This window comes from Accipiter gentilis, chromosome 24, assembly GCF_929443795.1.
Source record: "Accipiter gentilis chromosome 24, bAccGen1.1, whole genome shotgun sequence".
Lineage (NCBI taxonomy): Eukaryota > Metazoa > Chordata > Aves > Accipitriformes > Accipitridae > Astur > Astur gentilis.
In genome coordinates, this window is record NC_064903.1 from 8,163,744 (window position 1) to 8,186,335 (window position 22,592).

Below are 22,592 nucleotides of genomic sequence, written 5' to 3' on the forward strand. Positions count from 1 at the left end.
CAGGGAACTATACTGGGAAGCAAAGGCTGACTGGAATAAGTAGCTTCTCTTGACCTGCTTTACATGATAGAAATCATTAGCAGTTTGGGATGATAATTTTAATATGAAGCATTATGTAAGTGTAGATGACTTTAGAATATTTCAAATATCATTTGAATAAATCTGTGTAGGTACAGTGTTATAAAATGAGAACACAGTGAGCAAGTAGTTGGGAAATAATTTGCTATCCTATATTTGGTTTAAATTTTCTCTGCTTTATACTGCATCTAAACACCACTTTTTTATAACCATTCTTAAAGCTTTCAAAACTAAAATCATGACTTTAAAGGAATAGTTTGAATCAACATGTTCCCTTCAGTTTTGACTATTTACTATTTCCTGATGGAAAAGCACTTAAACCAAAACACTTCCTTTACTCAAATGCAAATGTATTTTGTTACAGAAAACAGCAGTCTTCTTGACATAATTAGTTGTTGGCTTACCATATACAGTCGTAGCCTGTGCCCTGGATTCTAAAATAAATACAGGGCCTGAACAAGCTTACATAAGAGATCAGCAAGCCAATCTCTGATACCGGAGGTGGTTGGGACTTAGGCAGCAAGTCACAAGCATGCTACATCTTGCTTAAATGACAAGGCAAAAGGAGCAGCCCATACATATGTAACTTCAAAAAATTTTGGCAAGTCTTCCACATTTTTAGTAGAATAAGATATGGAGTCACTTCTCTCAATGTTAGGTTCATGAATAAAACTATTCTTTAGCTTTTTCTATAAAGATAAGGACTTTGAAAACCCTACAGAACTTCTTGTTAAGGGGTCTTCACTGAAAATAGTCCTTCATTGCCTCACAGATGCAGCTTAAATGCGGCTAGGATTCATTCTTGCCTGAGACTAAATGAAAAGGTATCCTGGGTGTAGTTTTAAATCACAGATAGCTGTAAAAAGCAAACAGTAATACAGGAGAGGTACCAGGGAAGTAGATGGTGGTGCTGTAAGCCAGGCCCTCTTCAGTTCCCATTATTCTTAGTTTACTACAGCAAAGAGGAAAAAACTACACTTCTTGTCTTTCACAAAAGTGATGAGGTTTGGACAACTTCATTTCTATGGTGTGGTTCTTTCATACCAACCAGTGTTATGTGACTGCAGGATCTAAGAGCTGTTGTTTTTTCCTTCATCTAAAACACCTAAAAAAAGCACCTCACGTGGAATATTTGTTCACCTTTGTAGTTCTTTTTTATGCAAGCCAAAGAGTAAAGAACACAAAAATTTTAATTAGCAAACAACTCTTCACACAGACTTTGTTGGTACAACATAGTTATAAGTACATCTACAAACACATACAGGTTCTTTGGACTATGATTTTTTAAAATATATTTTGTATGACAATGTGAACAAATCTGGAAAAAACAAATTACTTCAACCTTATGTAGAGGTAGCTGAACAGTACTCTGTTCAGTGATATGAGAGTATAACTTAAGTTTCATTTCAAGTTCATTACAGTGCACAAAAGGATGTTTTACAAACAAATGGAATATACAAGTCCACAAAACTTTTTATTTAAAATGGCTTGATAGATATATTTCTGGCACTCTTGTAACCACAGAGCTTGATGGAATTAAATTGGACAAGTGTATGGTGCCAAATTAAGACATCTTACATGGATAGTCTTTTGCTCCTCATTTTTGTACTTCTCCCGTTCCTCACCAGGGAATTATAGAAGCTATTACATTGTTTTTGCTACACTTCTGCTCTGTAAACCTTTGTTCTGCAGATTGAATGTAAAGATTTAAAGGTGCATATGTTTATATTTATAAAATATATGGCTATGACTCTATTAAAAAGCTCAAGAATGGCAATAACAGAATACAGGCACTTCTATGTGAGGGTTACTTTAGACCTTATGAAACTCCAACATTAGTAAGCACTTCACATGATACCTGGATGAGTAAGTCAATGTAATAGTTCAGTTTTTTATTATCCACCATTTTAATCCTAAGCAGATTAGTTTCTTGTACCCAGACAATATTTATTTAGCAAAGTGTTTCAAAATAGTGTCTTTGCTGAAACTACCATTTTTCTGTAGCTATAAGACTTTCAGTGATTTACTGGGCTTTGGAATAAGCCCCAGATCCTAAACTATGTGCTGTACCAGTTACAAGTTAGGTTATGAAGCTGACAAATTAAATAACTAAAGCAGGCAGTGAAAGCAGGGGTTGAGTTCATCTGATGGAGGACTCGGGGAAATGGGGAGCACTACCCTAAGTGCATATAGTTCCGTTGGGTTTTTATGCACAGAAAACCTGTGGTTAATTTACCCTTTTTTTAAAATAAGAGTTTGTGAACATGTTCTCCATTCCTAAACACTGCATTTAAATATAGCTCCTGTCTGTCATTAAACACCAGTAAAACTTCAGCACCATGTAGAAATCATTAAGAGGAAAACTTTGTTCTCGTTGTGAAATCAGCCATTGAAATAATCTCCCCAGGAAGTGGCGGATTCCCCAACATCAGACACTTTTAAGATTCAGCGGGACAGGGTGCTGGGCCATCTTGTCTAGACTGTGCTTTTGCCGAGAAAGGTTGGACCAGGTGATCCTTGAGGTTCCAACTTGGTATTCTATGATTCTATGAAAAGACCTTTATAAAATTAAGTTTTGTTTTAGATGCTCTTTCTCTAAGCACAGATTAAGCCAGACTTGCTACATCAAAATCCACATTATTATTATTTTTTTTTTTTTAGATTAACATAATCTTTGGATTAAGAAATCCATGGTTCAGGTGTTCTGTTAGTAAGTAGTCATACAGGACAGAAGGATAGGCCAAGCAATAGGTTGACCATTCAGTATGACAGCTGGTATCTCTTATTGCTACAAGGTAATGGAAGATAAGATATCAGCACTTAAAATTAAAAAAAAAAAAAAGAGAGAGAAACTTTTACAACAAACACCAAAGTGTCACGTAAGACTTGGCATGATAATGGCCTACTACACCATTTTATCATTTCATTATTAAAACTACTGAACTACTTTCCACAACTGTGTCCAAATTCATTGTCAGGTTTCATGATTTTTCCCCAATTAATCCAGTCCTGTCTCAGGTTTACTTTCAAACAAGTCATGCTAGCCAAAATAACAGCTATTTTCATGGAAATATATCCCTTTAAGTTATCGCTATACAAAGGAGCATATAAGACAAAGCAAAGTTATTTTGAGTGTCATAAGTCTGTCTATATATGGGAATGAAAAATGAATATTACTTCCTGCAGAAAACTTCTGACTGTACAAGGATTTGAAAAGGTGATACAGCCAGTCTTTGTTATTTAAACGTATTTTTTTTAAATACTTCATTTACAGCAAAGTGAAGAGATTTCAGATTAACAAACCCATATCTTAAAAATGCAAGTCATTTCTGGGAGATGTTTACATGATATTGCCCAGGAGACTGGCACTGACTCAGTTACAGTCTGATCTATAGTTTGATCTTGGTTCCCTCTCTGCCCCCGTTACAGAAGACTTGCCTTTTTTATTCCCCGCCCCCCCCCCCCCCTTTTTTTTAAAGGGCGACTGATCACTAGGGTCAATGAAAATTAACTTTTTTTAAGAACTAGCAAGAAGCCTATGCATTACTTATGCCCTTGCAACAAAAGATTAATCAATACTTCTTGGCCACACAGGAAATGGAAGTTCGAGTCATGATTTTTTAACAGATGAGCAAGACTGGTTATGGGACTGGGTTTGGTGTCTAGAAAAATGTGAGAGGCTTAAATAAAACACTTCCCCAATTAGTATTTTATCTGATCAATGCTGTTTCTATAATTAAAGTGAAGGTATTTTTAAATCTGTTCAGCTGTTTATTCATGCCTGTAATAAATGTTGCATTTACATCCTTCTACTAATTAATACAACTGAAAAAAATCAGCAATGCTGTGGCATAACTAGAAGATTTTTTTTGTTTTTAAACCTCATTACTGAAACTTTACCATCTCAACTCACTGAAGGCTAAGGCTACTCCTTGTCCAGCTTTTCCTGGACAGGTTTGTGTTCTCTAGAAAATCTGTTTCTCAATTTTTGGTTTTGGTTTTTTTTTTTTTCTTCTGATAGAATTTGCAGACTTTAGCCACTAATCTGGGATGTGTGGCCATCGAGCAGTCCCAGACAGAATGCTACTGTACATGTACAGATGAACTTTCTTGATGCATTCGATTTGTTGTGCATATGCAGATCAACTGTATGCATTACATGCAGTAGGTCCAGTGTTTCCAGGTTGCAACAAATACACTGGGCATTTATGATATAGGGCATGTACACAAGTTTCTGCTTAGGAAATTCTGGCAGCTTTACTCAAAGCTAATAGAAAAGACAGTATTCACTTTTAAAATCAAGGATTCTTTCCATGCCAATTTCTAAATCAACAAAAGAGGCAGAATATGAATATGTAGAAGACATAGCATGCAGGAAAAAAAGAATAGTGACATCAGTGAGAAAACAGTTTAAAATAGGTATTTAAAGTCCTTTTCTCACAAATAAGAGTAACAAAGTGACAACTTTTTTCTGTGGGAGCAATATGGGCCCCTTATGTTATGCAATAATACATAATGGTTTAAGGAAGAATTGCACTTAATGCAGCTTCACTTCTGAACAACTAGAGATCACTTCATTATTGACTTATGAAGACAAATGCCACAGCAGGTGTAAGCCACCATACACATTGTTATTGTTCAGAACATGTACGTACTTCTATACATTGTTTAGGGAGAAGCATGTAAAGTACCACCTATGGAAGAAGTGCAACAATCTAGCAGTATGGAAAGAAGTTGTAGCATTTCTAGAGTAGCTCAATGCAAACACAGGATACATATTTCATTTGCATCACAAGGTTGAAACATGTTTGTCTTCCATTCATTTCTTTGGTGCCCTTATAGAAAAGTTCTATAGAATTTAACAAGAGGGGGAATAAAGGTAGTTTTATGGAAACTTAAGATGAAAATTACTTTTAGTTAATAAATATTTCCGATGAGATGATGGTGGAAAAACACATGGAAAATTGACAATAAATTCTACTGCATTTTTTCATAAAGGCATGGAATGGCAAAGAGTGCTATCCTGGGTAAAAATAACAATGAAACTTGTAGCATTCTATAACATTCTCAATTCAATCTATTTTTTGCGACTGAAAAGGAAAACAGTAGCTTAGAATAAAGGCCCAGTTCTGCTCACATTAAAATCAGTGAAAGTTAAAGTCAGATGGAGGCAAGATCAGTCCCAGAAAGTGGTATATTGAAAGCAATAAAAGCAGCAAAACAAGTATACAAACTGTTGATTTAAAAAAAGTCAAAACAAAGATACTTCCTATTCTCATTTCTGCCCTATTTTTACCTGCTTTATAGCTAGAAGTAATCATGCTAAAATTCACTTGTTTTCCTTGGGAGTTAGCTATTATTAGCAACACTACCCAAGCTCTTAAGAGAAATGCCATGGCTGGGTAGAGATTTGAAGCTAACAGAAACCTGAAGATTGGGGTGAAATAAATAGCATTTATTACAACACGTTCCTTCTCATGTGACACAAACTGCCCTCTGAGTCCTGCAGTTCAAAATTACCCCCTCCCATACACACACTCCAAAGCCAAATCCCACCAAACAAAAGAAATAAAACTGATCTTAACAGCAACAAGAGTTGATGTAAAAAAAAAAAAAAATCTATGTAGTAACCTACAATGAAATGATACCAGTACTTCCAGTTTTCTTTAGGAAAAGCCACTTTTCATATATTGTGGCTCTTTCTTCGCAGTTGTTTGTAGCCATTCTCCATTCTTGCAAGAAAGAGTTCAGATATAAATTCAACTCCAAGTTATTCTCTGTTCTTTGAAAAATTAGGGGATAGATCCTTCTGTCACCACTATGGCCAATTCCCACTGACATCAACTGATCAATACTTGAATTTACCCAAGCACTTAAACACTCATGCTTAAGGTTAAGCATGGTTTTTTTGATATCAGGAACCTAGTTGCAAGCATAGGATCAAGCTCCAACAACTGTGCTTGAATTATCCAGACATAATCTGTGTATTCAAAGACTTCACGGCAGGCTGTTTCGGGGGGGTGGGGGGGGTGGGGGCGGGGGGGAAACATCCTTCTTAGGCTACAGTAGAACTGGGGATAAGTAGAAAAACATTCAAAGTATTTGAACACAAATATCTGAAAAATTATCAAAGCAGTTGCTTGTGCACTGCTAGAATCATCATTTTGCCCCCAGTCATAAATACAGGGTAAAAACGCTATAAATAAATAGAGCAGCTCACTTTCCTTTAGAGAATGAACACATAAATAATATACATTTTGAAACAAAAATCATAGTGCAAAAATAAATTATCAAACGGAAGTTGTGAACATTATTTTACACAATGCTATATAAAACCTGAACCATTTGGAATAAAAGACTTTGCAGTTCACTGAAATAATGCATTATTATTTCTGCTTCACATTAAACTGCACAGTTTATCCTTTATCCACTAAAAAAATAAAAATAAAATAAATTAAAAAACCCCCTTAAGCTTTTTGAAAGGTTTATGGCAAACAAGATCACTTTTTGTTCTATCACATTTGTTATTAATTTAGCAGTGCAGTAATTCAATAATCATCTCAAAGTTCCAGATGCAATATCCCTTGCTCTTTATAACTCAGTTTCTTTGAAATTCAGGCTTGAAACATCCTGACACTCAAATCTGTAAGACATTATTGCAGTTAGATGAAGTTACAAGAGGCAGTCTACAGTCAAATACTGTGGGAGACTTCACAGCTCTCCTTCTCACCATCACCGTGATCTTGTACGAGACATGAATGTAAGGACACGTCTGATGCCATTCAAGCGGTCTTTGAGGGATTTCATGGCAAGGAAAGGGAGCTGAGCTCTGTTCTCAAGTGGAAGGACAGCTAGAACCCACCAGCACCAGGCTGGCCCATTAGGGTTAGCCTACAGTAAGGGGAAAAAAATAGAGGTTAGGATACAGGTAGATGGTAAGGTCTTGTTTTTGAAGATTTAACTTTGAAAACATGGTATTTTGACAGCAATCTAGCAAGCAGGTCATTTCAATGCCAACCTAATGGCTTGTGATTACAGGCTGGCTTGAAATAAATTACAACCAAGTTGCACCTTTCCTAAAAATAGGATGTTGAAGGCAGAAACAAGATGCATCTTTCTATTTCTAGCAACAGTTTGTAAGTTGGACCTTCTAGTTTGTTTTTTTAAATGGATTTTGTTCCCATGTTATTATTGACCCAGTTCTTTGGGACTCCTGCCTCCCTTCTTCATACTTTAAGACACTAGTTCATATTTAGTTTCTGTTGTTATATTGTGTTATTTTAGGATCCCTACCATTTGCAGTCCTTGAACAAGAGTACCAGGTTTCCTCTTGTCTATTTGCTCAGTCATTTAATTGGGAAAGTAGAGTAGGCAAAAAGGTATTTAAGTCTCCTGGGATTAATAGTTGGTTAAGTAGTCTCAGGAAGTTACCAACATTAAATACAAGCTTTTTGTTCACAACTGTGCTACCACTGATATATGGCAAAATGACTTGGATACTTAGCTTATGCAGGATAAAATGCAGAGTATTCATATTTTCATCTTAAAACACAATGCCTCCCAGCTTATCAGATATCCCTGCTATTTCTGTCTCTAAAAGTTACATAAGCTGCTGATAATACATACCTGTGGGTCAGGATCCTTAGCTGGCATTGGACCAAAATGACTGAGAATTCGACTTTTGAGTGCTTGCTTGAGGGAGTTAAACCACATATATGCCTGATCATAGACAGAATCATGGAGAACAAGTAATGCAGCATACTCTTGTCCTTGCACCTGAAATGAGTAAAGAGAGGTGGAAGGTTACTGTTAGTTCAGTCTGCATGTTGGGGAAGGCACAACATTAATTTTGGGGATTTTCTGGGGTGGGTAGAGGAAAGAAAAAGAAAGAAAAGCATGACAAGAGATACCTGGGATAAATCCTGAAAGCTAGTTTGGTGTCCCCCATTCTGCTTCCTCCCACCCCATCTATCAAATCCTTCACTTTCTTACCAAAGACACCGGTTTGCAGAACAAGTACTTTCTGGTTTGCTATATAAAAACACCTTTACACAAACATACAACACAGAAAAGACTATGCAAAGCTGCTTTTTTTTTATTAACAGCTCCTCAGAGTAGACATTTTATCTTCTCATTATATACCAAAAGCTCATATATCACCCAGAATACTTTGACTGCCTAGATTATATATATATTTTTTTAATAAGAATTAATGTAAATAATTTTGAAGGTGTAGTGGACCCAATCCCGCTCCTTCTTACCCGAATGGGAGTATTCTAATTGGCTTCCATGCAAATGGAGGCAGGTTCCCTCCCACCCCCTTATAAACTGCAGTTACTCTGTTCAGAAGAGTGGCAAGATCTCATCCTGGATTCACTTAGGTTTGTCTTCTGCTAAAAACCTCTAGGAAAAAGCACTCTTCAGTATATGGGCAGTGTGTGTGCATGCTTGTGGTAACTATTATGTTTCCCATCTTTAACCATGAGTGGTTAGTAAATACCACAAATTTGTTTTACTAGAAACTGTTCTACAAAAAAAAGAACTCACTAAAAACGTATGTGCTTAGAATTTCACATGTAATACAGTTGAACTGAAATATTCCTAAATTTACCTTTTGATCCTCAATGTACTCGATATCCGCTGTATTATAGCCATCACGCTGGCTGTGCTGTATCACCTTAAATCTCCTCTTGCCAATGCTGTCTACAACAGAGCGACCATCAGCAAAGAATTCAACATTTCTTATCTCCAGAATGCAGCCATAATCTGCAAACCTATTGAAATCAGAACAAAAGCAAGTAAACAAGTCTTATTCTCTCCAACCTTAGTTTCACAGAACTGCCGTACAGCCAGTCCCTACCACAAAGGTATTTACCAGCGTCAGCTCATTTCTATTGTTCATAGTACTGACCTGCTGTAGTTCAAATTATTCCACAATTGTTTTCAAAACTATCAGGAAGATTCAGGCTGTCTAACCTGATTAACAGTAACTGCATGTTTTGGAATACAGGGAACATCTTATGAAATTGAAAATTCTACAGCTCAGAAGCACACTTCCCCCATAATCCTAATATGTTCAGTCAATTCGTACAGAAGAACAAGCGCATTTCAGAAAACTGTGGAAGGACTACAAAATGTATAAAGAAAAAGGTTTTCCCACAATTTCAGCAGATTTTACTTTGTAGGTGTGTATTTTGTGTACCTCATACTTTTTATGGCGTATACATATCCTGTAAGTATATGCCATAAAAAGAAGGGAGAAAAGCTAAATACAGAGACAGACATTAAGGTCAAATTACCCAAGACTGCCTGCAAATGGCTCAGTGTAAATGCTCAGCCAGTCTGTATGAAGGTCGTATTGTACCTCTGTGGCCGCCACTATATTCAGAACAGTGAGGATATAAATGTATCCCAATAGCTTAGCTATTCTTTTCATAATTTAAAAAACTAAACCCACCAACACACCTTACTGCCGTTTCAATTTGATTTCTTATGCCAAAGCATTCAACAGATTTCAAAACAGTAGAAAATACACTTCCTTTTCATGTATTACAAGAGGTCTGCAGCTCAATTTTGTATAATACACACTAGCTATGTGTATTTCAAGAAAAATGGGCAGTCATATTAGTCAGATTCTAAGTGCTCAGGAGAGAAATTTCGGTCTTCTCAATGTCTTTAACCAGCATAATTAGGAAGAAACTTTCTCTACTGGAAAACTATCACAGATATTACAGCCATGGACCTTTCTCCACCTCTCCAAAGAGACTTGCTCCAGACTAAGTGGGATACATCACATGGTCCAAGCATGCTGCTCACTCACCCCTTTACAGGGTCACTGATGCACATCCCAAATTGTTTGGTGCCAGTCTCCATGCACCTTCGAATCATCAGGCGATAACACGGCTCAAAAATGTGCAAAGGGCATGGGACTGTGGGATAAGCCATTGTGCAGACAAATATAGGAACATTCTTATTTAGGCTGTAAGAAAGAAAGAAAGGACAAATCAGATGTGACATTTTACCAAACTACTGACAAGGTGTAACATACATTTTATGCAATAACATATGCTTTAAAATTATAGTATCTTTAAATAGAGATTATAACATCTTTAGAATAAAATTCTTAATGGAGTAAGTAAAAACTAAAATTATTTTTCCCCTTAATTGACTAGATATTATGGAAAGTCATATACCACTTGCTAGCAGAAGAATTTTTAGTTATGCTTTCTGGTTTTGCTAGTGAGAGCATTAATGCATCTCTGTTACTGCTTTTATTTATTTTCCTTAATCCCATTTCTTCCCTACACAGTACATTCCAACCCCCAGCCTGTGAGACTACTTCCACCTTATTGTCTCACTCTGTGGCTTTCACAGAGGGCCACTGAAAGCAACCATATTGCTTTATACTTTGTTTATAAAGCAACCTTCTAGATTTCTTCTACTTGTGTTTATTGTTTAGCACAGTGTCCAGTTTTTATGCTAACTCAAAGCACAATTTCACCTAGACCCTGTTGTCTTTGAAATCACATGATACCAAGAAAGAAGCTCCTTTGTCAGCATCTTAGCTCGTTTTCCACAGCAGCAGGAGCCATTCACTAGCTAACAGCAGTAGTATTAAAGATTGGATTTTATATAAATGGATTACATACTTGGAAAGCTCTGCTATTTCCTCTTCATAAATCTTTCTTCTTTCAGTGAGTTCCTCTGGAAGATATCTAGCTATTAACTCCTCCATTAGTACTGTTTTACAGTATTTCCTCATAGCCAAGCACTGCAGTAAAAACACACGCAAGCAGTTATAGATAATGTCTAGCATTTCAAAGCGTATGGTGCCTATGCACCAGGTAGTCAACTGTTAGCTCCATTTTCTTATGTCTATAACAAATCAAAATGATCTTTTAAGCTTGCACTGCCACTGAGGAGTTGTTTAGTGAGCTGTTCTCTATGTTATGGGCATTGTCTTGGGAAATCTGGGAAGTAAAACCACCTACAGATTTTCTAAGTACAGGTCTGGCCCTAAGGTTTGAACAGGGGAGACTATCCATGCTTTGTAAGTCACAAGAGCATTTAAAAAGTCACATTCTTAAGATACGTAATATTTCTTTTGAGTTGGGAAATATCAAAGGTTTCTGAAGGTGCTACTTGATCCTATCCTGTGCCCTTGAATTCATGCTGAGAAAATCCGAGGATCATTACCTCTGAGAGCCCTTCCTTGCACAGGGGACATTTTGGGTTGTGATCCAGGCATCTCTCAAGACATTTGAGACAGAAGGTATGTCCACAAGGTGTAGTGACAGGTTCATAGAAGAGCCTGGATTAGAAAATCCAAAATCAAAAAGACAACATTGAGTACCAAAGTAAAAGAAAAAGCTGCTACCAAAAAAAAACCAGCTGTATTCATTCACTAATTTAACTACTGACTACTCCAGGGATAAAGTTGTTCCTTGCTTTTAATTTCTACAGCCAACTTTTGTATTTATTCAGCTTACAAACTTTCTTATTGCCACCTAACATGAAAGGCAGCCCATAAACTCTGACTTCAGTGAATGTGAGAGAGCGTATTGACATTAACTTCCAACAAGCCAGGATTTAATTTTCCTCTATGTAAGCAATAAATAGAAGCAGAATTTGGACCATCTGACTTTTTCTAATGAAATTGAGCAATACTTGCACAACTATTACTGTGGAAATCATGTGATTACTTGTATGTGTAGAGCTAAGCACAAAATTGCTATTTGCAGTAATAGCCCACATAAGTGATTGCAATAAACTATTATTGCCAATTCTAATGTGACTTGGAAAGCGGTTTGTTGGAATAGACAGTTTTTAACCTTGAAATGACTGCTTTTCTGGAAAATGAGTGACATTAGGTTCATGTTTCATCTAGAAAAAAATTTAAATATATGAGGCCAGGCCTTCAAAGTATCATGGTATCTAATATTTACCTATTTCAAGTACCTTTGTGACACTTATTTTCATGTAAGGATTTTTTACTTATTATGATTACATGATATTGCAAAGTGACGTTTCCTTGCCAATAAGTACCTTAAGGAGATGTAAATAATATGGATTTTTTTTTGTTTTGTTTTAATAGAAAACATTCAAGACTAGTAATTAAGTTGTTTGGCATAAGCTATATTTTACAACATAGTGTCTAAGCATTTTAAGGTCTCAAATATTAGTCTAGTTATAACTTAAATGAATTAGTAAGTTTACTTAAAAACGTCAAAGTTTATCAAAACAGTACACTAAGTTCTGTTATACATGTGGAAATTATAAATATGTAAACCCGTATTTATTAGCATCTTTAAACAAGATGAGTGTAAGAACATAACTGGCTCTTAACGAGATTGCCATAGCCAGTATATTACATGTAATTAGTTACTGTAAATATTGACATTTAAGCAAGGGAGCATATAAAGAAGTATCTAAAATACGACACCTATCTTATTGCAACGTGGCTGTATAATTGAAAACCCTTGTTAATTGTTTCATGAACAGAAACCTCACTGCACCAAGGCTACCTTATTGCTTTAAACTGTGTAAAATACCGAGTTCTACAATATGTTTCAGTAAGCATCGGTTTGCATATGTAATTATTTAATAGTGACTTACTTGACCTGAATTGTTAGCATAAAGACAAGAAATTCCTGTTGAAATGCGTGATTCTGCTCTAGCTCTCATGGAAGCCAGCAGCAGCTTTTTCCTAACGACTCTAAGGGGACCCGAACCAAGCCTCATGACTTGCAGAAAGAAACACTATACACCAAGATTTCTCATGACATCATTTTAAGCTATTGTAACAGCAAAAAACTAAATATTCACTCCTGCTGAGTAATGCTCCTTCATTTCTCACTAGTATGTTGCTTTAACTATTACTTTTTATTTGTGCTTGCTGTTGGAGTGAATGTAGATCAGTAACATTTTGGCCACTCCATCAAATAGGTTAATAACAGCTCCTGCAGTTAATTGTGAACAGGTCAGTAGGTTACCAGGTAATTAGTCCAAAGTATCTCAGGATCCAAATCCCTGAAATACTTCTGAAGAACACAGCAGGAAATAATTATAATCAATCTGCATTAATAGCGAGAAAAAGATCTTGTGACAGCTACACGCAAGGCCTGTATTTGTGATAGCAATTACAAGATCAGCATCACCATCCTCTGTACTGTAAGGGAATCGGCAATCCTTGAGCTAATTCCTTTACAAATGATTGTAGTCTGGCTGTTTCTGATTTTACAGAGAGGATGAGGAAGTATGGCTAATTAATTTTATTAAAAACCTCTGAAAAATGCTTTGTGGACACAATGATCATAAACATGCAGACTCATTAAAACCAGCTAAGACGAACTGTGTGGCCTTCTGTTAGAGGAAAGTTTTGCTCTTAGCAGTATCAAGTGTTTTGACAGCTGTATAAACTTTTGGAGCATGTTTCAGCTGTAAGCAGAGGAAGAGGGGCAGATCTGATTTATTCCAAGCAGAAGCGAATCAAACAACACAGCAGTTGTTCCCCCAAAGGTTTCAGTTTGTCTGAAATAAATTGAAGTCCCACCCCACGCATACAAAAACCAAAACAAAGCAAAGCCAGATTTCTCAAAAGCACAGGCCTTCAGAAATAAATCCACAAAGAGGCTATCTGCTATTTAAGAATTTAAAATATAGTGCAAAACTAACCCAAACATGCATTATTGATAAATCTGGGTAGTTAAAAAGACAAACCTAAGCAACACTCACTGCAGAGGTCAAGACCCCTGTGAAACACCTTCCCAATATTTCCTTCTAAGTCAGTAACAAAACCCCACATGTATATTTGCCAAAGTTAAAATGTTTTTTGCAAAACAAGTAGCAAAATAGATGTAGTTGACAACTCCTACTGGTTTTATCAAGTCATTGCTGTCCCCAAGAATAACTGTTGTTTAACTGGAAGAAGAGATCATCAAGCAAATGGAGTGACGGCCTTAGTAAACTAAGGAACACATCTCTTAAGCAATAGAGGAAAAACATGCTGTTTGTTTGCAAGAACCTCCTGTTGCAATAGCAGCAACACAGTATCTTACATGCAAACTTGGAATGTTCATTGGATGTGGTCTCTTTAGCTATTTTGTGCATTATGTATCATCGTACGTGGCTCTACAAATTCCAAAGGACAAACTAGGGTTTTGTGCACTATGTGTGTCACTGGGTGGGCGCGTGTAAGCGGTGAGAGGAAATCTTCAGACACCTTCACTAACACACTGAACCCTCACACGACCCTACCTGCCCTTTTGCAAACAATCACTAGCCTAGAGCAGGTCAAAGAGTTCCTATTCACCAGTAGCGTTCAGAAACAAAGGTCTAGAAATGAATCACTGGAGCAACAATTGTAATAAAAACTAATTTCAATTTGGAGGGAAAAGTAACTACCAAGTAAGCTAGAGAATCTCGAGGTCATAAAAGGGAAAGAGATACAGCTTGAAAGCTAAAGACATCTATGAAAAAACAATGGATACCTCATACACAGGGAGCAGTCCAGATCTGATGGATCCACGAATTCAAATGGAATATGTTGTCCAGTACTATTTCCCTTAGTATCAACTGTATCTATCAATAACAAAAAAAAATTAGTGTAATTGAACAGAACTAGGTAAACACAATGGTATTCCACGTATCTACAACCAGCATCCAATATTTAAATGTGTATTGTATATACTTGCAAGTTACTGAACCATTAAGCATCATTACAATAATTTCTATGCAAAGCATCAAATTCAGCCTTGGCACAAATCAGCATACCTCCCCTTAATTTTGGTGACATTATACCCACTTAGAGGGCTGAATTTAGCCCTGCATTAACAATTAATGTCAAAACATTTTTTTATTAGCATTGGAAGTCTAAAGTGAGACAAATTCTTCTGTCATACCATTGTAAATACATCCCACAGCATGAAAACAAGGTCAGATATCATGAACAAACAGAATTTGTGCTTTTAAACAAGCTTTTTTAAATTGATGCAGAAAGTGCTAAGACCATGCATGATATTGATGTTCCTTAAAAGATTCAGAGCCCTGCTGAGAAACAAGCACTTGACCCAACCTTCTTAGCCCCCTTTTTAGACTAATATAGTTTTTTGTTTGGGCTTTTTTTTTGTTTGTGGTTTTTTGGTTGTTGGGGTTTTTTTGTTTTGGTTTTTTTTTTGGTTTTTTTTTGGTTTTTTTTTTTTTAACAGACAAGAAAGATTCCACACCATGCCTTGATTAGGCTAAAGAGAAAATATAAAAGCCAAAGTGTAATTTGGACCCTCTTCCTCTGAGTTTTATAAAAGCAAAATTTCCATTGCTTTCATGCCATGGGACTTATCCTGTGTATAATTAAACATACCTTTCTTCATCAGTTTGCAGGTTACCTCAGCATTTCGCATCTCCTCTGAGCAGCACTTCCTTTTCAGGAGGCTGCACTTCTCAGAAATGAGAAAGGTAGACTCTGGTGTGGAGGTAAGTTTGTTCTCCTCCTCTGAGCAGTCCTTTTTGCTCTCTGTAATTTGTACAGATTTCCTCAAACTACCAGAAGTAGTTACATTTGGTTCCTCTTGAATGGGAAAACCCCTTTTCTGTTCCACATTTACCTGTGTGAAGAGAGGATTGACATTAGATCAATCTTCTAACAACGCGGTAAGGAGAAAAACCCCCAACCTGTCACAAGTCTTTAATATTATGGATCACCAGAAAGGACTTTGTAGGTCAAGAAGCAACAGTTTGAGAATTGCTGTGTCAGGGGCTGATTTTAATGAAGAAAAAAAAAAGCTAACTATTCCCCTCCCCAGCCCTACCATGGCACTGAATGTTTTCAGCCCTTATGTGTGGATTTATAGCTTGGTCATGAAACTTAATTGAGGCAGAAATGTGACTACATCTCAGGTTAAATATATTGTTATCACTTAACCTATGGAAAAATACATTTTGTTCATATCATAATGATGGTGTCAACCATCAAAACAACCAAAACAATGCAAGTTTATTTTAAGGAAGCAGCATAAACACACACAATTTCTAACAGAGAAGATGCACAGAGCTTCCTTTAGTGTGACAGATTTCTTTTGCAAAGGATAAAATGATCAGTCTTTATCCTGTTATGGCTACAGAACAACCTGTGTGCAGCCATTACACAGGACATCACCTATCAGCTTGTCACATCAACTTCCCAGATGAACCTGAAAGCAGATCCTGTGGATTGTGATCAGGAGCTGTGGTGATGTGTAACATGCAGAAAGATAAGTGAACTGTCCCTCAAATGACTTCAGGAAAGGGTCATACGAAAGGATTTATTGTCAGAATATCCTAATAGCCTTTCCAGAAGGCAATGTCACTGTTTGTTCTTATCAGTCTCAACAAGGCTGCTCAAAACCTACCATTTTTGTTTGTAAGGACTAGTGAAGTTTTCTCCTACATATACAGTCTGTGCAAAACCTATCCTCAAAGTTCAGGTTTCGGTGAAGCAAAAGTGGTCCTTACAAAGCCATGAATGTGAACCTCTAACAGCCATTTACAAAACTATGGCTGGGAAACCAAACTTACAGAGTAGCTAATGTATCTTATGTGGCTCTACAATAACCTCTACAGAGTGTACAGAATCTGAATGCAGGATGATTTTGTCACTGACATCATCAGTTACAGTTCAAGCTCAAACCCTAGATTTTGGCATTTCACAGCTTTTGAGGGTATCTCAATCCAACCTTCAGAGGCCCTTTCCCACTACCAGCTACTTGGAAGAGCTAAAGACAGTTACAGGAATAGAAGCCACTCAACTCTGGCATAAAATTTATCAGAACAACAACAGAGGACTTCTATTAAAGAAAAACAAGTCAGAGAAAGAGACTTCAGTACGTCAACATTGTTTTCTATCTTCTGCAACTCAGTAAAAATCTGAGAAAATTTATCCTCCTAACTCCCAGAGGTGAAAAGGAGAGAAGGCTTCCCAATGTGAACATAAAACACACAACAAATTAAGAACCACACATCAGACTTGATCTTTACCTTGAGCAACCTCTGTAGGTTATGGCTGGTGCCTCCAGATCCCACTGAATTTAGGAGATTCCCCTTTAATCTAGAGTGATGTGACAACAGCTGCAGGATATCGGGTAAGTGTTCCTGAGCATTTCCCGGGATGAGTGAAAACAAACTAAGTAGAAGCTGTGATATAAAACAGAACACTTCACTGCTTAGTTCCTTCCTTGCAACCTCTAAATGAAAAAGCAAGTAAGGGAATAGCTGAAAGAAGCATCCTTGATTTTGTTCAAACCATTTAAAGAGCCCTTTAGACTAGGGTAAGAACAAAAAGTGCAAGAGCTAATGCAATATAGGCCAAACAGACAGCAAGAGACATTTTCAGAGTTAAATAAGCCCATAAAGTTATTAACCATTCTCTGTGATGTGACACACACGTGCCTTTGTCCTCTTTGTCCTGCAGTTCAGAGCTCACCAGAAATTACTAACATCTTAAATACGGGGGTTTTTGCTGCACATCATCAGAAGCTTTCACTGGAGTTTACTAGTACAGAGAGCACTCATCTCACAGGCTTAATCCAAGTTCAGTTAAGTAAACGTCTCTGGTATTGTAAACTGTAGCTATCTTTTCAGTAATTCAGTTACTTGAGAATACAAAAAAATGTAGGCAGTAGAAAAATGCTATTTCTCCATTTGCTATCAGAACATAAATGAATCTGTTTCAAGTAGCAGCTTATAGCCACTTGTACGGCACAGCTTATCAGATGATCATTTAAGGAAAGAAGTAGAGCTGAACGGAAGACTCGCACTTCAAAAACTAATTTCAACATACTACTAAGGTGATCCTGCTGATCCCTGAGGAAGCCACATAACAGGTAAGATTTCTTTTTAAAGCCAGAAAGGATTCCACAGGATCACACTATGTCAAAACTAACATGGATAGACAGTTAATACAAGCAGAACATCACAGCTGCACCCAAAGAATTTGGTAAAATGTAGTATGTCATTGTTATGCAAACAGGCTTGGAAATGACCCAGTAGAATATTGCACCATGGATGAACTCTGTGTCTGATGAGTGCACGAGTAATTCTTTGAGTCATAAGAAGCCTAGTTTTTCTCAGAACCCCACTGCTCAGAAATTAGGTGTCTTGGATAAGGCTATTTGGAGTCAGAATTTAGAAACATACCCGTTTGTTCCTGCTCTTTTTGCTCTAGTGCACAGGAAGTCTCCCAGCATGACTATGAGAACAAATCGTGACACAGTGACAGTGAAAGACTGCATGGAGCCCGCTGGGGAAAAAACCCCAACCAAACAAAACCCCCAGATACCAGTGACACATAACTCACAGGAGATGAAAATCTCACGCACATACAAAATGAGATAAGAATTTGATTGCACTACAGCCATCCAGGTTACGCTCTCTCAGTTTCCTTCATGAACAGTGCTTTACTGTAAGAATTCTACTGTGCTTGTAGAAAGCCTTACGTATTTCAGCACACAGAAACCCCAAAGTTCCCATCCCACCAGTGATGGAGAAAAGCATGAATGCACTGCCATAAAAGAAAATGTAGTACAAGGAAAACAGAACTATTACTTTTTTATTGCCATAAGCTATCACTGCGACACTAAGCCTTTCAGCTACAACAACAAAGTGGCCAAATGTCAAAAAACGGATTCCCAGCAAATCAGAGATTTGAGGGGTACGCAAAACAGAGCAGTCTTCACAAAAGCTATTTAAGAACCCACACACCACATCTTAAGCAGCCATTGAAAAAAGCCTCACTGCAGGTCCCTTTTGTTGCTTATTTAGCATTGATTATTAGCAACCTTTCGAAACTATTTTAAAACAGCTCTTCTTTTGTTGACTGCTTCCTTTCACGCCTCCTTCACACACTGATACTCAGTGCAGCACGACTGGTGGTAGGAAGAGAGCTGCTGCTCCCAAGTGGAGTTTGACGGGTGGTGCGTGTTGCATTCTGGCAGTCAATGGCCTGATACAATATTCAATAGCAACTCCCCCTCTTCTGCACTCTGTCATTGGCAATACATTGCCAAGCTAGGAAACAGATCAGAAATTTGACTATAGAGAAACACAATAGTCTGTGGGTGGCAATTATTAACAATTCAGTTTTACTTCCAATTTGCTGATGCTAACGCCGTGAGTAACCATTTCCACATAGTGCCGCCTGAGTATGCCTTCTTGCTACCTCCCTACCTTCATGTAAGCTTCACTACACACAACTCAAATTTGAACAACAGTCTGGATATGTGTCTCCATCCAGCTCTTTGCAGTAATGAGAGAGATGGGGGGAAGAGAAAAATTCTTATCCTCCTTTATGAAAGGCCACTGAAAGCAATAATGCAGTTCCAGATGATTTAGGGAACTCACCTTCTGTGCCTCAGACTTGGCTGTCTTGTTCCCAGTATCTAGAGCAAGGCAGAATAGAAACTCTCTTAAAGCTTCTTCTGTTTTCCCCAGATTAGCTAGTGCTTGTCCTTTCCTTAGGTGACCCTGCAATGGAACACATCCATTGTTGCAGCTTTCATTCTTTTGTCATGAGAATATGCAATAAAACCAAGATGAAATGACAAAAGATCTTTCCAGAGAAGAAAAAGTTAGGCGGGGAGAATCATTATAACTATCTCGTACACCTAGACACCACCAGTGTCTGGGGTTTTAACCACAGTGGTCCTGAAAACTCTTACAGGCAGAACTGGGATGTCCTCTAACTCAAGTAAGTGTGATTCTCACAGCACCTGAGCCCAAGAGATCTTGGAAAAATCTGCTTCCCCTACATTCATCTCCTGAAACAGTCATTACATCCTTACAGAAAGATGTAAGCACAGCATTCAATTTTTAGAGAGAGTTCATGAACTTGAGATTCATCCAGGTCAAAGACAATAGCCTCAGCTCATCCTCCAGGATTATCACTCTCTTCCTTCACCCCGGGAAAGCTCAAGAATATCATGATTAAATGTCTGCGAGTCCAAGAAGTTACAGGACTTAAAGCCTCCCTCAGATTCAGCCGTCTGACCATTCTAACAGTTTTCTATATCAGGGTGGTATTGAGGTTTTAAAACAAAGTACAGCTGGAGTCAGAACTTACTTTCAGCCAGTACGGCTGGAGTCTGCATGCTGTTTCTGCATCATGCAACGCATCTTCGCAAGCTTTCAAAGTAGAGTTAATCTGGGACCGGTTGCTGTATAGTAAGTGGTCATTTGGAGCTGTAGGAAACAGAAAAATCGGTTGATCGAAGTAAGTAGAAAATTAGTTACATAAGCTTTATTCCTTATTTTTTAATTTTTTTTTTCCCAAAAAGCACATGTTGGCGCTTCCAAGTTGTACAAACCCACAAAACATCCAGTTTTTAACTAACTGTGCACTAAATGAAATCTGGAAACCTCTTTGGGCATCTTCAGACAAAATGTCAGCTACGTATTATATAACTGCAGGGAACATTGCATAAATAAATGCTGAGACGCTCACACAGTAAATTACCAGCTCTGACTGAGGATCGGACGGTCGATAAAAAAAACACACACGGGAGACATTTAAGGCGGCAAGAGGAACGCCGTCACGCTGCAGGGCGGAGTTTCGAGATTTTTAGCATCCAAGTTTTTTTTACATGATACATAAAGATCTTTTCGTGCCGTAGCTCACCGCAAGGAAAACGAGCGGCAGCTACAAGGCTCGGAAAACGCGACAGCAGCGCAGGTGAAGCGATCGCTCGCCCGACGGCCTGTGGTGGCCGTCAGGACATAGGACCGGGCTAAGGCAGCACGTTTTCGTTTCGTCTGGAAGAAACTCTCCCCCGTAGCACCTCGTCCTTTCGTTTCCACTTTCTGCGCGCAGAGCGAGTCGCTTCTCCTCAAACTCCCAGCACCGCGACCGGCACCCAAAGTTTTTTTTTTTCCCCCGGCCCGAAGGCGCTTGACCGCGGCGGGGTGAGGAGAGCCAGCCGCCGCCGAGGCAAGCCCGCCCCGGCCGCGCAACCCCCGGCCCCTCACCCCCACCGTTCCCGGCCGCTTTCCTTCGCCTTCCTCCCCCGGGGAGCGGCGGCGTGCCCCGGGGCGAGGCGACCGGCCGCCTCCCGGCTCCGCCGGTTACACAACGGCGGCGGCCGGGGCGGGGGATCATGGCGGGGGGGGGGGGGGGGGCGGGGGGGGAAGAGCCCGGCCCGGCCCGCGGGCTCCGGCTTACGCAACCGCTGCTCTCCTGACCCAGTTTCACCGCGGGCCGACGAGACCCCGGACCCTTCCCGGCGGCTCCCCCCACCCCCCCACACACCGCCGCCACCCGTTCCACCGGGACCCGGCCCGGGAGGCTGCCGCCCCCCACCCCCGGCAGCGCGGCCCCGGCTTTCCCCCGCCCCGGAGCGGCCGGCGGGACCGGAGCGGCCGGCGGGGAGCGGCGTCTCCCGGGGCCGGTCGGGGGCAGGGAGCCGTTACCTAGGCTGACCGCTTCGTTGTACTTCTGGAGGGCGGCTTGTAGCTTCTTCTCCTTGTACAAGAGGTTCCCTTCGTGCCTGAGCTGCGAAGCCTTCACTTGGCAGGGGAACCACTTGGCCAGCAGGTTGCTGAGGATGACATTGACCCGCAGGAGCTGCCCGGCCGCCGCGCCGCCCTCCTCCTTGCACAGGACGCAGCGGGACTCGGCCGCCCGGTCCCTCTCCAGGCACTTTTTGCAGAACGTGTGTCCGCAAGGCAAGGAAACGGGCTCGAAGAGGAAGCCCTGGCATTTGCGGCACCTGAAGACGTCCCACTCGCGGGGCTGCGGGGGGCCGCCGCCGGCGGAGGCGGGCAGCCCTTCTTTGATCCGGACGCTCTGCGCCAGGCACTCCACCAGCTTCTCCAGCTGCTCCGCCCGCAGCTGCTGGTGGCGGGACGCCAGCTGGTAGAGCGGCAGGGCTTCGTGCAGCCGCCCGCCGTAGGCGAGCGCGTCGGCCCGCCGGAGCAGCACCTGCCACTCGGGCCCCAGGCCGCCGCCCGACAGCTCCAAGTTCGGCGCCTGCAGAGCCCCCGCCGCCAGCTGCAGCACCAGCTGGGGCTCCGGCCGCTGCTGCGGCGGCAGGTGCGAGCCCATGGCGGCGGCGGCGGCGGCGGCCGGGCGGCGACTCTAGCGGGGCGGGCGCTGCGGGGCGCCGGGGAGCGGGGGCAGAGGGGGGGGGCGCGGGCGCGGCGCGGCTCCGCCGGCCCATGCTGCTGCTGCTGCCGCCCCGCGCCGGGAGCGCCCCGCGCCGCCGCCGCCGCTTATATAAAGGCGGGCACGTGACGGCGGGCGGCGGCGCTCATTGGGCAGCGCCCGCAGGTTGTTACAAAACCAGGCGGTTTTGTAACGAGCCGACAACGGCCCCCGGGCCCGCCGAGGGGGCCCCGTCAGCCGCCGCCCCGGGCCCGCCAGCTCGTCGTCCGTAGAACCGCAGCTGAGGTCCCGCAGGGGCGGGGCGGGGAGGGGGACGGGACGGGACGGGCCAGGACAGCCGGGGCTGTCCCCGCGGAGAGGGTGGGGGCTGTGGCGGGCCCGAGGAGAG

The 22,592-nt window shown here is 40.5% G+C and overlaps 2 protein-coding genes across 4 annotated transcripts in view; one reads left to right on the forward strand and one right to left on the reverse strand.

Annotated features, from left to right (window-relative positions):
- The window catches only part of KIAA1210 (KIAA1210 ortholog), a 90,826-nt gene extending 75,288 nt beyond the window's left edge, over nt 1–15,538 (forward strand). The window contains exon 14 of one of the 2 annotated variants that reach the window (XR_007509529.1): nt 15,450–15,466. The gene's annotated coding sequence lies outside the window, so the exon portion shown is untranslated. Of the gene's footprint in view, nt 1–15,449 lie in introns of both variants that reach the window. The other variant, XM_049828216.1, reaches the window with a different exon arrangement.
- LONRF3 (LON peptidase N-terminal domain and ring finger 3) lies at nt 1,251–22,158 on the reverse strand. Of its 2 annotated transcripts, XM_049828228.1 has the most exons (12): nt 21,511–22,158; nt 20,168–20,286; nt 19,450–19,572; nt 17,089–17,244; nt 15,437–15,680; nt 14,568–14,658; nt 11,275–11,389; nt 10,728–10,849; nt 9,899–10,057; nt 8,690–8,852; nt 7,705–7,854; nt 1,251–6,969 (listed from the first exon to the last, which is right to left on the reverse strand). In XM_049828228.1, exons 1-12 carry the CDS (start codon nt 22,142–22,144, stop codon nt 6,811–6,813), a joined length of 2,235 nt encoding a protein of 744 aa, XP_049684185.1. In that variant the 5' UTR covers nt 22,145–22,158; the 3' UTR covers nt 1,251–6,810. The 2 variants fall into 2 exon arrangements, with proteins under 2 accessions (XP_049684185.1, XP_049684186.1); XM_049828229.1 differs by lacking the exon at nt 17,089–17,244.
- Nucleotides 22,159–22,592: the final 434 nt, after the last annotated feature.

What these genes read in the sequence shown, in the direction of transcription:
- LONRF3 (XM_049828228.1), bottom strand. Translation starts at nt 22,144, where the DNA reads ATGGGCTCGCACCTGCCGCCGCAGCAGCGGCCGGAGCCCCAGCTGGTG. An exon ending in CCAAGTCTGAGGCACAGAAG is followed by an intron (nt 17,245 to 19,449) that starts GTGAGTTCCCTA and finishes TTTATATCACAG; the next exon opens with CTTCTACTTAGTTTGTTTTC. An exon ending in CTAAGGATCCTGACCCACAG is followed by an intron (nt 6,970 to 7,704) that starts GTATGTATTATC and finishes CCCTTACTGTAG; the next exon opens with GCTAACCCTAATGGGCCAGC.